This window comes from Tenebrio molitor, chromosome 6 (assembly GCF_963966145.1).
Source record: "Tenebrio molitor chromosome 6, icTenMoli1.1, whole genome shotgun sequence".
Taxonomy (NCBI): Eukaryota; Metazoa; Arthropoda; class Insecta; order Coleoptera; family Tenebrionidae; genus Tenebrio; species Tenebrio molitor.
In genome coordinates this window covers 15,687,648-15,704,904 of record NC_091051.1, presented here as the reverse complement: position 1 = coordinate 15,704,904, position 17,257 = coordinate 15,687,648, and the positions used below count along the sequence as shown (strand labels likewise).

General features: G+C 32.5%; 2 protein-coding genes and 1 long non-coding RNA gene across 3 annotated transcripts; 1 reads left to right on the top strand and 2 right to left on the bottom strand.

The window, feature by feature from the left end:
* Nucleotides 1-2,623: 2,623 nt before the first annotated feature.
* LOC138133527 (sensory neuron membrane protein 2-like) lies at nucleotides 2,624-5,068 on the bottom strand. Its single transcript, XM_069051469.1, has 7 exons — nucleotides 4,504-5,068; nucleotides 4,301-4,448; nucleotides 4,088-4,250; nucleotides 3,944-4,035; nucleotides 3,390-3,896; nucleotides 3,211-3,336; nucleotides 2,624-3,156 (listed from the first exon to the last, which is right to left on the bottom strand). Exons 1-7 carry the CDS (start codon nucleotides 4,773-4,775, stop codon nucleotides 2,851-2,853), a joined length of 1,614 nt encoding a protein of 537 aa, XP_068907570.1. The 5' UTR covers nucleotides 4,776-5,068; the 3' UTR covers nucleotides 2,624-2,850.
* A 916-nt stretch (nucleotides 5,069-5,984) lies between these two features.
* LOC138133790 (uncharacterized) lies at nucleotides 5,985-6,899 on the top strand. The gene is made up of 4 exons (XR_011160521.1): nucleotides 5,985-6,128; nucleotides 6,192-6,262; nucleotides 6,312-6,477; nucleotides 6,637-6,899. It is a non-coding gene; the product is annotated as an uncharacterized lncRNA (long non-coding RNA).
* Nucleotides 6,892-17,054, bottom strand: LOC138133784 (sensory neuron membrane protein 2-like). Its single transcript, XM_069051735.1, has 9 exons — nucleotides 16,813-17,054; nucleotides 8,851-9,005; nucleotides 8,646-8,793; nucleotides 8,430-8,583; nucleotides 8,295-8,380; nucleotides 8,019-8,227; nucleotides 7,640-7,943; nucleotides 7,459-7,584; nucleotides 6,892-7,405 (listed from the first exon to the last, which is right to left on the bottom strand). Exons 2-9 carry the CDS (start codon nucleotides 8,916-8,918, stop codon nucleotides 7,091-7,093), a joined length of 1,410 nt encoding a protein of 469 aa, XP_068907836.1. The 5' UTR covers nucleotides 8,919-9,005; nucleotides 16,813-17,054; the 3' UTR covers nucleotides 6,892-7,090.
* Between the last annotated feature and the right edge of the window lie 203 nt (nucleotides 17,055-17,257).

Sequence of the window (17,257 nt, the reverse complement as noted above, 5' to 3'; positions counted from 1 at the left end):
TCTAACAAAAAAATATCGCGGCCTCCTGCGTGTTTAAAATAATCGTGAACGGCATATATTTGTTAGCAAGCCTGAATTAGAGTGGTATACTGGGTGCCCCAAAATTCGCGGAACAACTCAATACGGTAATGTCAATTCATGTTAGAAAATAACGAGAAAAATAATTAAAAAATTCTATACCTCTAAGATTTGAAGATATGGGGGCCCAAAAGGTGCAGCTTTGATCTCATTTATTTTAAATAATAAAAAAGATTTTGACTATTTGTCTTTTACTAGCCAGTGGCCTAATAATTTTGAACGATTGTGATCACTGATCAGGTTTGCAATTATTTTCTCCATTATTTCCAGCATTTCCAAGTAGTAATTTTATGTTCGTTTTACCTCAAACAGCGTACGGCAACACGGCTTTGATTTTTCCCTCTCATTTCCATGGATACAACAAAAATTAAATATTTGCAGACTATTGGGATGCATAGAATGTTTTTAAATGTTGCCACATTTAGTGTAACGAATAGGTCCATATCTTCTACAAAAAAGAAGATTGATTTTTTTAAACATTTTTACCTGATCTCTTAATGACTACTTAACAACGTACTACTACGTTGTTCCGCGAATTTTGGGGCACCCAGTATAAGAGAAAGTAGACTCGATCCTGGTTCCTAGGGGAGTGTTTGAGAGTTAGATTTGAGTTGGCAGTCTGGTTTTCACAAAATTTGTGAAGTTAATGCAAGCAAGTCTAAATAATTAACATAATATTAATTTTTTATTTTCACTCCAGAAACATTTTGTTAACTAGCAATTTTATTTAAACGTAGATAACAACAATTTTGACTTTAATATACTAATTTTAGCCTGAATTAAACGGTGCAAATTTGCCAAATTTGAATTTGAATAGTTGTCATTTTTGTCCCAGTTTTTTTTTGTTCACCGACCGTACATTAATTATTATTACTCTCGTGTCAAAAATGGATTACTCCCTAGGATTTAGGGATATTCGTTACTAGGTTGCCATAAATTTGGTTAGGTTGGAGGCTATGTGGTTTCTGGTGACAAACAAAAGATATCCCAAAAATGTAAGACAGCAAATTAATTGTAACAGTTGCAAATAACTAATTTCTCGCTAAGTGATAGATGATTTTTCGTTTCACAATCAATTTTGGTTACTGGCGGCATATTTATTTGGATTTAATCTCTCAATTCAAAGTAACCAACCTTAGGCATTCAAAATAACTTTTGAAAATTCTAGTTACACACAACATGAAAAACGTTATTTCCCTAAAAGTTCAAATTCTAGGGAGTAATCCATTTTTGACACGAGAGTATTGATTAGCCTCACAGATAAACCAATTAACAGGGTAGCTTAAAAAAACGTTTGTATGAAATTACAAATTATTACAACACGAAACGCTAGATTTTGATTTGAATTTGGAAACTGCCATAATTGTTCAGGTAAAATGCGTTTCTATGAAGGTTATAATTTCCATATACTGTCATGAGCAATAAATTTTGGTCGTCAAGGTCATTCTTTGACACAACGGAAAGTGCTCTAATGTGAAACGGGCATAACCTCTAATAAATTCTGTTTGTCTTGTCCAGAAATCAATTGTTACATGGATCACTACGTTCAGACAAACCGGGAGTGCGCCAAGACGAAGAACTGGAGTTTCACTTCAATAAGGGGCAATTTGTAGTAGAGAACACGCTCGCCAGATTTGGCCCCTTGCGATTTTGTTTATGGGTTTTTTTTGAAATCTCGCGTTTATATCAACCATCTAAGGACCCTACAAGACCTGAAGGCCAACATCCGTGCAGAAATTGCACATCACGTGACGTGAATACGAATGAATAATCTCCGTCGGAGGGCGTAGTGCTTATGCTTAGCATATAGCCCCTGCTTAGCATTAAATTAAGGTACAGTTGGTTGCAAAAAAAAACGGGAATAAGCTGGTGAATTAACGCACACAGTGTACAGCGTTTTCAATAAATGTCATTAATTTGATTTTGTTTGTCAGATTTGAGATTTGTCATAAACGATTCAGGTACCGATGTTCCTTAGTTACTGTCATCCTTACAAACACCAACAATTATTTCCTGAGTAGGTACGTATTTTTGTGGTCAGCAGCGTCGAATGGGTGTGGATAGGGGTTAATTTATCCCCATTATTTTGGACCCAATGAAAAGGGGTTTTTTGGACTTGTTAGATCCTTCTAATGACCCAGAATTTTTTTGGCAGGTTATATCGGGACCACCCTGTATATAACCAAATGGTAAGATCTGGAAATGTTCGCCTTCAGACATTGAAGTTTCGGTCTTCAATACTTTTAGGCCTAGTACGTAAACGCATCCGTTTAATCAATTATTTTTTATTTTAAGTGAATAACTGATTTAATATTTTTTAATATAAAATTCTATTTATTAAAAATTCTACAGGCTCAATTTTGAAACTTTCTTTGTTGCAAGAAACTGATTTTATATTAAGAAAAAAAAACAGAAAACTGCATTTATAACTTAGATTTTGTTAGGTGTTCGAAAATGAAAATATTTAAGTGAGATCAACATTTTAAATGGGGTTGACAAAATAACTACAAATTGCTTTCGTTATGAATTTATTTATTGGTATAATTTTATGATAATTATTATTTCAGTATACCTAATAATCAATCATCATATCATATTTAGTATCTACATATTTATTTTTATTCCAAAACGTGAATAGTGTTCCAAACGTACCTACTCAACAGAGGCGACAACATGGTGACTGATAAGAGTGCTCTACGCAATGTTTTATTTTCTAAACACACGTTGTTAGGTGGCATTGTATAAATTTATGTACGCTAATCTGTGAAAACTCTACTCAGAAATTTTCCAACCATGTCGAGCGACATTATTTTCCCACGGATTTACCAAAGAAGCGTTATTCATTTTTAAGTGAGAATAAACATCAAACTTTCCTAATTGATCATTTTTGTTAACCGAAACCGAATTTTTATTGGTAATAAAGCAGAAAACTTTATCTTTGATCATTGCCAAAATCACCGAAAACCCCATTAATATAATACCTACAACAATTAAGATATATTTTAAAACATCGAAAATCTTAAGTTTGCTGAAATTATTTCGTATTTCCTCAATAATCTCTGCAGGAACTTCAGCGCCCTAAAATTTCAAGACAGTTACAATTACAAGAATTTCGGTACGGTACTGCAATACTTCTTCTAGCCAAATAAAAGGAAAGACGCCTTCGCTGACGTTGCTCAGTAAATCGACTGCCTCATACCTTTGTAAAAATATATTCATTTGGAATCGAGATTTTACTATTAAAGCTAAACCAGTTTTCTGGAATAAAAAATACAATTACTATTTTATAGAACAAGAAAAAAGTTGCTAACCGGTTCCATGGCTATGAATGTTCCGTGTTTGTTTTTATTAGGTGTCAAACCCCGAGCGAACTTAAGTAATGACTTTCCAGCGTTGAGAAAATGTGGTTGCGAGATTACAACAGATGATCCGGTACATGGAGTTATGTCCATCGTACCAGCAGGAGTACACAGAGGCAACTCCTCGTGATCAGCCGATTCCTTACCACAGAAACAGTTTTCCTTGTTGACGAACAAATTTTCTGACTTGAAAGTATAAGTACGAAGCCCCAAGTGGTCCATTTCTTTATCAAAACTTGCCACGAAAGATCGACAAAAATCTGAGGCAAAAAACTCGACGTCTTTCGGCGGATCCCCTAAGTTTGGATTTACAGTTAAATCTGTTCCTTTGATTGTGTTGCAAGAGTCACCGCCCCATTGCTCCAGCATACTATTTTCTTTAAATGACACCACTTTACCCTTAACAGTATTTTTAAAACCGCGTCCTATTTCGTATGGTCCATCTTCAGTACCATTGAGCTAAGTAAAAGTTGCAATTACTAAATCAGAAAAAAAACTCAACTCACATGGTAAAACAGTGAAACCAAATAGTCTCGGTTGTTGTCAGCCATTCGAATGGTATGCGGTCTTTTGGAACTTAAGCTGTCGCAAATCATTTCTGTAAAAAAATTAGTAAAAAAATTTTAAAAGTAACTGAATCTTGGCAATACCAGTTTCTTCCGAGTCACATGACATTTTTAAACCATCAAACAAAATATTTCGAACAGAATCTGTGGTAAAAATATTTTGGATGCCAGGATACAGGAATGGTAGGGCATCATTGATCATTGTTAGTGCCATCGGCGCTATTTTATTGATCTTATTCGCAATACCCTAAATTTGATACTTGCTAAAACGTGTGCACTTTTCAATGAGTTACTTACCACAACGGCAGTATTTATAATCGTTACAATATCAGTGTCCGATCTACACCCCGATTCTTCCTCATTAAAAAAATAAGTCTTTCTCTGAGTGTACCTGATGGTGTCATTTTCCTCATTGATCGACAATATTTCTCGTTCCCTAAACTCGCTGTAAAATTGTCTTGATTCATTTAATTTTCATCTAGTTAGGCCAACGTTTTTACTCGTATATGTAAGGTCCAATTTCTTTGAAAATTGGTGAAGAGCCAGTCTGTACGTCGTCCGCATTTGTCACATTGAAAAAATAAATTTTAAATTTGAACGGAAATGGAATCTTCTTCCACGATTCGAAAGCTTTATTTCCTTCTTGCAAGGCTGTCTCTTTGTCGATTAAATATTGTCCCAGTTTTGGAAAAATGAAATTTGAACAAAGCAAACCTAAAGCTAACGTACAAAAACCTACAACGGCCAAGATTGTTGGTGCATTCAGTTTCATTTTATTTAAGCTTATGGTGGGAATGCATCAAAGAGACTAATAATGTAATGTCGGGGTTACAAGATTTAACGATAAAAGCTTAATTTGATTGCTGCGGAGCAAGATTACGATTATAGATAAGTGGAACGATTTATAAAATCTGTCTTTTATCAATATTAGCTGTGGATTATAGGAGCAGATTACAGCTAAATGATTACATTGGAAACTAATAAAAACAGTAGGTGGATTTTTTATATACAGGGTATTTCACGAGTGATAATGAACCCGACGGAATAAAAAATGCAACCCACAATACATCTTCAAAAAAAGCCGGACATTTTAATTTCAGTTGCCAGCTTTTTTCGGAAATGTAGTGTGGGTTACATTTTCACTTCCGTCGGGCTCATTATCACTCGTGAAATACCCTGTATTTTAAATACATAAAGAAATCTTTTCACCAAAACCTTCACCTTATGTGATAGATTTTAGCGAAAAAGGGTAGGGTTTACCTGATGAAAATTTCAGATTTCGTGTATATTGAGTTGCATTATTTGAAATGTTTGAAATGAAATAAACGGCTTTTCAGTTGGCCTACTTTTACCTGAAATGCGTAAGTACCTGCCAGTAGGTATAGTTAATCAGCAAATCTCATTACTAAGCTTTTAGATATTTTCGTCTCCCAAATAAACATTCAAATGTTAATTAAGTGGTAAAATAGTACGTACAACGTATGTTTATGTATGTATAATAAGATCTGTGATTTTTTTGGAAGCACGGTGATGGCACCAAACGCTTTAAAATTCAATTTCCCCATACTTTTTTTTGTTAATTTCGAATTAGGTTTTAGTGTTACAGCTTCCTGGATAGTCCTCAAATTGCAATTTATTTTATTATTATTTATAACGAAATCGAAAAAAGAAAAGTATGGGACCCTAGAGGAAAGACGTATCTTTCAAATAAAAAAGGACCTTGCCTTCATCTGTTGTGGTTTTAAAGATATGGATGTTTAAAAACCACCGTTTTTCGACCATTTCAATCAGATTTTGGCAAATAAAGATTCCAAATCATGTTTCTTTATGATTGGGAAATGGCAAAGGTATGTGCTTAACTTAACTCTCTTCTTATCTTGCGGCATAACACTGGTAATCACACAGTGAAAATGCCAATAACAAGGGCAAAATATTTTTATTCAATTTTGCAAAGTAGGTGAACGTTTTAAAATTCAAGAATATACTTCAAATGCAAATGACACTTTGAAATAGCAAGTTTTTGACATTACATTTTTATTATTTTCCCATTATTGGATCAATTTTAGTGAGTTGCAACTTTTACTATAATAAGTTAAATAAAAGTTGCATAAAATATTATGAAAAGGTAAGTAGGGGAACATATTTAGGATATTAAAATTCACACTGTAATCAAACTGATTTATTTTAGATGTCCCAACATGAATTTGAACATTTTTTCAAGTTTTTTTATTCTTTCTATGCTTCCTAGTAATTTGAAAGGTAATGTTAAAGATTATTATAGACGATCATGTAAATTGAAATTTTGAAGGTACGCATAAAGAAGAAACAAATGTAACACAGTGTTATTACTGCAAGGGAGACTGCAAAAAGCCGGAAATAACAGATTGTGAAAACGAACCTGAAAAAAATATATGGAAAACACCGCCTACAAAGTACTTCGGGTGTTGTAATTTGAGAGTTATAGACACAAATTGGTAAGCTATGTTATGGTCTAAGGTCATTAAAAATATATGTATTAAAATGAAAAGAAATAGCAATGGGTTTTTACAAACAGAAGTTTTAAAAAATAACCAATAAAGCGATAACACTTGGCCAAACCTTATGTAACAGATATTAAAGAAACATGTTTTCAGGCTTTCTAAACAAATGTTTGGATTAAACGATTCAGATTTTGACGAATATGGATTCCACCTTTCTAAAACATGTGTTTTTTATAATTGGGAAATGGCAGAGCTGTGTGAGGTGTTTGACAACGTAGACGGTAATTCTTGTATTTTATGTATAGAGAACTTATGCAACTGGTCACCAAGCGGCCATGTGATGAATCATTGTTTTTTACCTTATGGGGTTATTTTCTTAATTATAGTAGCCTTCTACAATATATTATAAACCTGTATCCTAGTTTTTGTTTTCAATTCTGTATCCATTTTTTAAGTAGGTATCTGCAAAATTTACACCGACTGTAGGGAATCCATTCAGTCAAATTTTTACTTCACTTATTAGCCAACATGGACATTTCTCACTATTCAGAAATAACTAAATAAAAAGTTGATATGTTATTTCATTTACTTTAGACAAAAAAATATTTCAATATTTTAAGACTAAAATTCGTATTCCACTACTTTCCACAAATCGATCATTAACGTTTTTGTTTAATAACTGCGGATACAAATTTGTATTGAACCTTGTTTGTTTGTGCTTTTTATCAAAGTGACGAAAGACAATTTTATTTCTTCTCTCTTTTAACTCGGCTCTTACTTTATGGTAAAACACTAACATCACTGATAATAACATAACGAGAACGCCAAGAACGACGGAAGAATATTTTCCAATATTCAGTATTTTTAAAATATACATGACATTTTGGAAAAATTGTATTTTCTCTGGACCTGACTGTGAGATCTATAAACAGATTAATAAATACTTTAAACATACAAATTTCTTGAAAGCCATACTTCTTCAGTCCACAGTATTGGAAACATTCCATCACTGATCTTACTCAACATATTTATCTCTTCTACACGTTTGACATAAATATTGTATTGAAATCTGATAGCAAAGCTCAAAGCGATTCCACTTTTCTACAATAAAATATATCCTTTTGTTTTGTAAAATCAATGTTCGAGTTTTAATTACGGGTTCCAAGGATATGAAAGATTCGTGCAGTTCTCTCATAGGTGTCAGTCCTTGGGTGTATTGGCTCAATTTAGAATCACCCAAATAAAAGTGTGGGTACGACACTATAAGAGAAAAGTTCTTGCAAAGATTTAAATTCATGGTGCCTTTAAAGTTGCAAGAGAGTGATTGTTGCTTTATTTTCTCTCTTTTACAAAAACACATATTCGTTTTTGTTACATCGAAGGGATCCTTTTTACCAACATACGTGTAGGACAATATATCATGGACGGTTCTGTAGTTGTCAAATGAAAAATACATCGACCTTGAAAAAATAATGAATTTATAATTGCAAAGTATGATTAGAACCGAATGAAGTTAAAAATAAAGAATTTTACACCTGCACAATTCGTGAAAAAATATGTAAATCCGTGGTACTGGTACTGCTAAAGAAGGAAATATTTGCAAGTTTGTTCCTTTTATTATGTGACATTGGCCATTTTGTCGCCACATCTTTAACGTTGTCTTTTCCTCATATGACAGTATGTCCCCTTTCCTTTCGTCAGAGCCTATATAAACTTCGAACGGACCTACTCTTGTTCCGTTCATCTGCAATTTATTTTGGTTTTACAAAACTGCAATATATGTATGTATGTATATTTTAGTGAATACCTACGTGATGAAACATGGAAAATTTCAAATCATCACCAAAAGGTCTTAAAAGTTGGATGTGCTTCACTCTGAAATTTGTACAAAACCAAGCTAAAAAAAATCTTTGTGCATTATTGAAAATCTGTAACAATATACAGACATATGTTAGAACAATCAATTCTGATGCCATCAAACAAAATATCTTTGACCTTTTCTGTCATGAAAACATTTTTAATATCAATCACATTACTTAATATTGACTGTGCCAACAGGGGTTCTAATTTTATTTCACTTTTAAAATCATCTATGATTCCCTGAAACAATAATAATCAGTTAAGTTCATACTAGTTTACAAAGCAGAAAAATATTAAAATACCACAAGAAAGTAGTTAATAATCGTCACGATATCATCTTCACTGCGACCTCCGGATTCGGATGAATTGAAGAAATAGTAAGTTGTTTCAAAGAATTCAAATTTCTTTTCTTTTCGGTTAAAACTTGTTATTGTCCTGAATTTCTGTTGACTTCGGAAAAAAAACACTAATAAACACTTTCATAACAATAAAAATAATAAACCCTACTCATACACGTATGGACCGATTTCTTTGATGATGGGTTTCTCTGCTTGGTAGGCACGTTCCGGATTCATGACATTGAAAAAATATACTTTAAATTTGTTTATACTTTGAGGTTTTAGAAACGATTGCCACAAAATGGAACCGTTTTCAAAATTTTGCTGCAAAATACAAGCATTATGAATATGAATAAAATCAAATCTGGTCTTACGTTATTGAGATATTGTTTTTCGATTATTGGGAACAAATACAAACAAAATATCGTGCCCGAAAGCAAGAATAAAAATCCGAATATTGCTGCCGCTGAAGAACAATGTTTCTTCATTGTTTCGTACACTAATGTAAAATCAAATGCATCAGAGAGATTTTAACTTTGCGAAATAATGTTCGTGCACTGTTACTATTGATTTCTGATTTTTATCACTTTCTTTTTAATATTAATGTGATTTAAAAACATTTTTTAATTTTTAATAAGAATTCATCAGATCGATATTATAACATACAACGTAACACATAACATAATTTTACAGAGCTAGAAAAATATCAGTTATGTACAGTCAGGAACAAATGTAAGGCCGTATGATCATTTATGTATCTGTCACAATAGTGTTAATGGTAATGTTAATGTTAGTGTTAGCCAGAATGTTAATCTTCAGAACATTGGTGAAACGTTCAACCGTTCACAATAATGGCGATGGTGATGTTAATGTTAGAAACGATGTTAAGAGATCCAGAAAATGTTTGGTTCTTTAACATCTTCGTTAACATCTACCAATCACTATCGAGAATTTCACGCACGCGCAGGCGTAGTGACAGTTCACACCACGTTGACAGCTGTAAGAGTAACATTCCGTTAACATTATTGTGAACACTGGACTACTAACATCACCATTGCCATCTCCATTAACATTATAACATTACCACTAACATTAACACTATTGTGACAGACCCATAATGGGTCTCCAAATATTATTGGAACGCTGCAACCCAATGCACATGTGATGTGCAGACTAAAAAAGTTCTGCAACTTCAGGTTTTAATAAATGCTATGGGTTGGTGTTTGTGTCGTCTTTTTTTGGTCTGCACATCAGAAAAAATGAAGGTATATCTTGTTGCAATCTGGGTGACTAGCCTATTTCAATTTTGCGTTCCATAGGACATTAATTGAATATAATGTTCGACTTCAACTATCCCACCTCCACCCGGCGGCACGGCAATTTTGCCGGAGTACATACACTATTACGGATATTACTATCAAGTAATAGTGCAGTGCTTATCAACATAATTACCGGCGTCTTGCCTCCGCATTTTGACTTTGTTGTGTATTATGTTCTGTGTCAATGTTAAGGAACTTCCTCACGATGTGACATGAGTATAATAATATACCTTTTTGAATTTCAACTACCAATGTGTTATCTAAATCCAGAATTTTTAAATTTTTAAAAAGAGATTGCGGTACTATTCCCGTTGCTGAAATTACAAGTGGTAAAATCGAAATTTTTTCTAAACACCAAAGATTTCTCATAGCAACGGACAGCTCTAAATATTTATTAATTTTTGTGTTATATGTCTGTGTTATATTATGTGAATTTGGAACAGCTATATCTAAAAGATATGCTTGCTTTTGTTGTTTATTTAAAATAATAATGTCTGGTCTGTTATGCTTAATATGAATGTCAGTTAAAATTGTTCTATCAAAATATAACTTGTAACTGTCATTTTCCAAACAACTTTCTGGTGTATAACTATAATGTGGTTGTGTATTCTTTAATAAATTGAATTTAACAGCTAAATTCATGTGTATAATTTTAGCGAATATATCGTGTCGTTTTTTATATTCGCTTTGAGCCAAAACGGTGCAAGAAGAAATAATGTGTTCAATTGTTTCCCCTTCAGTTCCGCAAATCCTACATTTATCAATTATCGATTGTAAACCGCATATGTGTTTTTTATAATTTCTTGTATTTATAACACGATCTTGTATTGCAAATATAAAACCCTCCGTCTCAGGGTGAATATTTGATTTCTTAAGCCATGCATGAGAGGCCTGAATATTAACTTCTGGTTGTTCCAGTTCTTTAAAGTATCTCCCATGTAAAGACTTCTGTTTTATATTTGCTATAGTGTCAGGTATATTTGGCTTAACAATATCTGAAATTATATTATCACTTAAATTTAAAGGTGTGTAGCCTTTATCGGCTGAAACCAAAGCATTAAAAAAGGTGTTATCACGAGCTCTATTGAGGAAATAATTTTTTAGTGAAGCAATTTGATTTTTTAGCAGTACTTCTAGATTTGAAAAACCCCTACCACCGTTTTCGCGTGGTAAATTAAATCTTTCAATAGCAGATTTAGGATGGTGTTTACTAAATTTGGTAAAAAGAACTCTAGTTTTAATGTTTATGTTCTGTAAATTAGTTTTGGACCATTTTATAACACCGAAAGAATAGGTCAGTAATGGAACAGCATATGTATTAACTGCTTTAATTAAATTATTACCGTTTAATTTTGATTTTAAAATAGATTTAATTCTTAAATAAAATTGCTTTTCTAAATTTTCTTTTATAATTGAATGTTGAATATGATTTGATTGATTAATACCTAAATATTTATAAAATTCTCCTTTATTTAAATTTTTAATGATTTCTCCTTCTTGAGTTATATATTCTAAATGTTCGTAATGACCGCGACATATTGATTGCATTTTACACTTATCAATACCAAAACTCATCCCAATATCATTTGAGAAATTTTCAGTTATTGTTAGTAAAGATAAAATGTGATTCTTTTTTGATGCATAAAGTTTTATGTCATCCATATAGAGAAGGTGATTTAATTTGGATAGTGTGGTATTATTAAGTCTAATATTGAAACCATATCCAGTGCTATTTAATAGATTTGTCAAAGGATTAATGGCTAGACAAAACCATAAAGGACTTAAAGAATCTCCTTGATAAATCCCCCGTTTAATTTGAATAGGCTCGGATTTTAATTTAGTATTGTTTATTGATAAATTTAAAGTAGTTCTCCAAAATGTCATAACATGAGATAAAAAGTTAATCAAATCCAAATTAATTTTATAAATTTTAAGAATTTTAATTAACCATGAATGTGGTACTGAATCATAGGCTTTTTTGTAGTCTATGAATGCGGTATAAATATTTCTATTATTTTTTCTAGCTTGTTCCATTATTACCGTATCTATTATGAGTTGTTCTTTACAACCAAAACACTCTTTAACACAACCTTTTTGTTCTTCATTAAGTATATTTAATTTTTGACAATGGTCGTAAATTATTACTTTAATGCAAGATGTCATAATTTTATAAATTGTAGGCAGACATGTGATTGGCCTATATTTTGATGGATTTTTAGTATCGGAATCTTTTGGTTTCAGATATGTTATACCATGGGCCAAAAACTCTGGAAATGTGTTAGGTTCCCTAATAAATCCGTTAAAGTGATCAAGTAAGCATTTATGAATACAAGTAAATTTTTTTAACCAAAAGTTATGAATTTGGTCACCTCCAGGGGATTTCCAATTATGTGAACTATTAATATTTTTAACTAAAATTTCAAGGCTAATTTGAATATGATGTCGATTATTACTATCTGGTATATCATTTTCTAAATGAGGAATCCATTCTGCCTGATTATTAAATTGAACTTCATTTGACCATATGTTTGACCAGAATTCTTTAATTTCGTTTATATTTGGTGTACCATTATTAGTTTGAGTTTTATTATCTGTTAAATTTTTGTAAAACAACTTAATGTTATCGAACGATAATGACCCAGTTTTCTGATACGTTACTATAGAAATAATCCCCTAGGGCGTTATCTTTAAATAACAGGCTCTAGGGCGTTATAAGTTCTTTGATGCTCAGTTGCGACCAGGTTTAATGTATTTGCAAACAACTTTTGATTGATTGGTATAAATTAATCAGATTATTGTTAATCCAAAAACATACGAAACTAGTCGGACATTAAACGTTGAAGGCACCACTGGTGTTATAATGATACGCCCTCGGTCAGCGTGCTCCCCTTTGCTGCTTGACATACATTATAGGTATTTAAATGCAGTTTTTTTTGTTTAGAATGAATTCGGTTATAACTGAGGATTGATTACTCATAATAAGGCTACATAGGCTAGAGCTTAAGAGTGCCAAGGCAAAAGAGGGTGTCGCCAAAAGCGGCCAATTGCCAAACTCAAAAATATGGAAAATTAATTTATAAAATAAAATACAAATTTGTCAATTATTACAATGTTTATTTTGTTTTTATGTTGTGCTTTATTATGCACCAGTGCCGATTTTGCGACTAGGCATCATAGGCAATTGCCTATGGGCGCCAGAAGCGTCCGTGTTGCTTGAAAAAAATTAAGAAATCAATCAATGAAATAATTTTTTTCGGAAACGGCGAGTTTTTAAAAATGGTATGAAAATGTATAAGAGGTAAAAGAGCAGTCGAATAGAATAGAACTTTGAATCGATTTGGACTCATCTTGTTTCTCGTGTTGAAGTGAATAAAATTGAAGGAAAAAACGAAAAGTGATTTTTTATTGGATACCTACTAATTATATTATTGTGTATTGGATCGTATGAAAATATTGCTTAAGGACGAATTGATTTTGATTTCTGAAACCGGCATTATAACCGCTATTATATTTTACAGAGTGTTTCTGAAATACGTGTGTTACGGCCGGTTTCATAATCCGACCCTAAAGACTCCTTTAATAAAATGCGCCTTTAAGGTAAATGCGACTTTAAATCTAAAATAAAGGAGACTGCATTTCATAAACACGGACTATCGAAACATTAGTTAAAATTTGCATTAGTTCGAAAACGAATCATTCACCGTGTGTACGTAGTCATTTTCCTAGGGAATTCTAGGGAATTTTACAGTAAACGTTTGAAAGTTTTGGTAACTCGCAACTGTTTCCCTCGGACTTTGAATTGTATTTCGAGTAGGTATTTTAATTTTTGTTTACATTCTGCATTTTACATTTTGCTAGTGGAGCAGCGCCAAATTAAAACATCCGATTAATAAAAGATTGGGACCAAAAATGCCAAATCCAACCTTTCAAGTGAAGGAGCAATTTTATAAATCTAAAACAAAACTTGTATAAAATAAGATCCTACACTTAAAGAGAAGAGAGGAAAGAGAAGAACATGAAAGGAAAAAACTGTTACCTATTAGACTTAGATTGAATTAGCAAGAAAACAATTGAGCAATAAAAACTAATGAATTCATGGAATATCTTTATTTTCTGAATACCTATAAGTTTCCGAAATGTTGATTTAATTATTCGGTAAGTACCTACTAATTCACAAAAAAAAAAACAGCAATTTGTGGCAATGCACTAGCCTAGCGAAATGTCACTTGTCATGTAATTGAGGTTATGTTCCCCATTTAAATCCACCTTTAACGAGATAAAAGGCCGACAACGAGCTTTTAAAGTTAAAGGGGGTTTTAAGGATTTAAAGACGCCTTTAATGAATATGAAACACAATTTTTAGTTAAAGGTGGTTTTAAATTTAAAACCGCTTTTAAAATACATTATGAAACCGGCCGTTAATTTTAACCAGTGGAAGAACGCGCCAAATCATGGAACTTTTCTCTATAACATTTTTACGAAAAAGCAATACAAATTGATTTACAATTTGGAATAAATTAACCATCAAAGTGTATACCCGCCTATGGGTAAGGGCGAAAATTTTCTGTTGTGATAGAAACAGAGCTTTGTTAAAAAGTTCCATTGTTATAGAAAAAATAAATAATCAAAATTTAGATTCTCATGGTTACAAAAAATAGAAACTACAGGGTTATTCTGAATGATTGTAGTCGAAGTAGGCGTGAAAACTGAATGTAAAATTTATGGTTGCTGCTCCATATAAAAAAATCATCAAAATGATGTGTTAAATTGGGTGCAAAACAACTCAATATTTTTAAAATTGATTGTAGAACAATTCAATATTTCTGGATTCAATCGTTAATTTAACAAAAATAAATAAAACCCTCATCACCGCACTTTTCACCTAAAAAATGACAGTGACAGCGACATAACTGACAGTTCACATGAAAGCGGCAAAAACGTAATAACATGGGCATGGCCTACTTCGACTACAATCATTTAGAATATCCCTGTACTTAATCACACAAAACGACTCGTTTGGTAAAAATTGTGGGGCAAAAAATCTTGGAATACTTTTACGAATTTTACAAAATGTTATAGAGAAAAGTTTCATAAATTGGCGAGTTCTTTCACTGGTTAAAATTAACACACGTATTTCAGAAACACCCTGTATTACTTAGTAAATTATTAACAAAGGTACTTACTGCAATTGAACGCTTTACAAAATTTGTTACAAATGTGGGACGTAAGAAGATTGACATAAAGTCTATACGATTTTACAGACCCGCCACAAACTATCGTTAGATGTCAAAAATTGCATGTTGCATCACAGACCAATGACTAAATGTAAAGAACATTCTGGTTTACACGTGCAAATTCTGCAACACAACAGATGACGAAATTTGTTCCATTTTCTGCTCATTCTCTTAAAATAAATAATAATCGAGAAGTATAATTTTTCATTGTCAGGGTCAACTCAAAGATTAAGTTACGGAACTAATTTTTTTAACATGGCAAGACAAAGAACAAAGCAGAGTTTAGTGAAAAAATAGATAGGTAAGTACATGTTTGTGAGCTAAATAAACCTAAGAATGCATAACGAGAAATTTAAGATGGCTTATGATTTTTCTTGCTCTTAATGAATGAATAATGAAGATGTTGTTGCAACATCGTTGCAAAAAGTACATTTGGATTCAGAATTTTCTTAGAAATGTGTGCAATTAAAATATTATAATTATTGCCTTTGGAAATGTAAAAAGTGTTCAATACAAACATGTTAAAGATTATATCTAAAGGATTTTTTTTTCCTTTATAATATTTAACATGATTGTATTGATCAATTCAATACAATCGTGTTAAAGATTATAAAGGAAAAATATTATTGTTATTTTTTCCAATGTTGATGTGGTACTGCGAATGTTTGTAGGTATGTATCTGCTACAAATCGTACAGTGAAGAAAGAGGTAATTTTCCACTCTGATAAAAATAAAAACTATTTGGGAAATATGTCGACCAAAAGTGAAGCGATCTGACTTTGTCATCAGTAAAATCGAGAATTTCAGACACATTAGACTTTAGGAACATAATGAAAAATTGTAAGTTAAGTCAACTACATAACAATTAATATTTCTATATACAACACTTCATTCCTTTATGTGTGTAATTGTTTATTTACTTAATTTAAAAGTATACTTAAATTATATTTTATATTATCCTTGTAGTGACACAGTTTCACGACCTGCTGTATTATAACCGGCCTGTTCAAAAGTGTAATTTGACTGATCCCCGCAGAGCGCTAGTGTACGGGCGCTTTTTGGGGATATTATTCATCTTAAGTTTTTGTCACTGAACGTTTTTCTCGTTCAAATGACATTCGAATTTAAAATCCAAAATCAAAAATATAAGTGTGTTCAGTACTGTTTTAGAAAGAAAATATGAACTTACTGTACTCAATCTTAACTCTAAGATCATGTCTAAACATATTTTTCCGCATTTTTATTTTTTAGAAGCGCCCGTACTGTGCGCCCTCATCGGTGAAAATGGGCTCTTTCTCGGAAACATTTTCGCAATGCTTTTTTAATGAAATGAACAGGCCGGTTATTATACAGCAGGTCGTGCCCAGTTTAAAATTTAAATTTTAATTCTCGGTACCGCCACGAGAGCGCACCAAATGTGAACGTATAGCGGCTAGGCTCGGTACTAAGAGGATGGGGTTGGTAATCCTGGGGAGTTGGCAACGGAAAAAGCGGAAATATAGCGGGGGTGAAGCGGTCTCTCGCGCGGGTGGTTGAAGGGGGAGGTCACTTTTGTTTGGTTTTTCGAAACGAACGCACCTTGCGAAGAGCGATCCAATTTCTCAAATTTGTAAGTTAAATCTGAACCAATTACACTACCGTCCCGAGTAGATATTTTGTGTCTTCCAACTGGAACCCTCACCGTTTGCATTCCGAACCTTTTTCCGCCAAAAGAAAAACACAACGTAGGGCTCCTCCGATTCGATGACGATCACGACCACATTTGTTACCGTTTTGCGCAGGTTCGAATATTTGGCGGAAAAAGTAATGTATTCAGATCATTACATCCTTAAAAGTTCTTTTCTTTACATCAATTAAAAGGACCGCTTTGACAAACATTAGCCTAGGATGTTAATAATCTGTAATCCGCCGCTGATTATAACCAATTTTTATTTTTTAAATATTTTTACAAAATTTTGCCAGATAAATTTGAAATTCGCGCGCTTAAATCTGACAGCGCATTCGAAGAAATCAACCAATCATG

Excerpts from the sequence above, each read along its gene's own strand:
- LOC138133527 (XM_069051469.1), bottom strand. The coding sequence starts at position 4,775 with ATGAAACTGAATGCACCAACAATCTTGGCCGTTGTAGGTTTTTGTACG. Across the intron at positions 4,449-4,503 it reads ATTGGACCTTACATATACGA|CGAGTTTAGGGAACGAGAAA; the intron begins GTAAAAACGTTG and ends ACAATTTTACAG. Across the intron at positions 3,897-3,943 it reads TGGTTTCACTGTTTTACCAT|CTCAATGGTACTGAAGATGG; the intron begins GTGAGTTGAGTT and ends ACTTTTACTTAG.
- LOC138133784 (XM_069051735.1), bottom strand. The coding sequence starts at position 8,918 with ATGAATCCGGAACGTGCCTACCAAGCAGAGAAACCCATCATCAAAGAA. Across the intron at positions 7,944-8,018 it reads TTTTTTCACGAATTGTGCAG|GTCGATGTATTTTTCATTTG; the intron begins GTGTAAAATTCT and ends TATTTTTTCAAG. Across the intron at positions 7,406-7,458 it reads CAATACTGTGGACTGAAGAA|ATCTCACAGTCAGGTCCAGA; the intron begins GTATGGCTTTCA and ends ATCTGTTTATAG.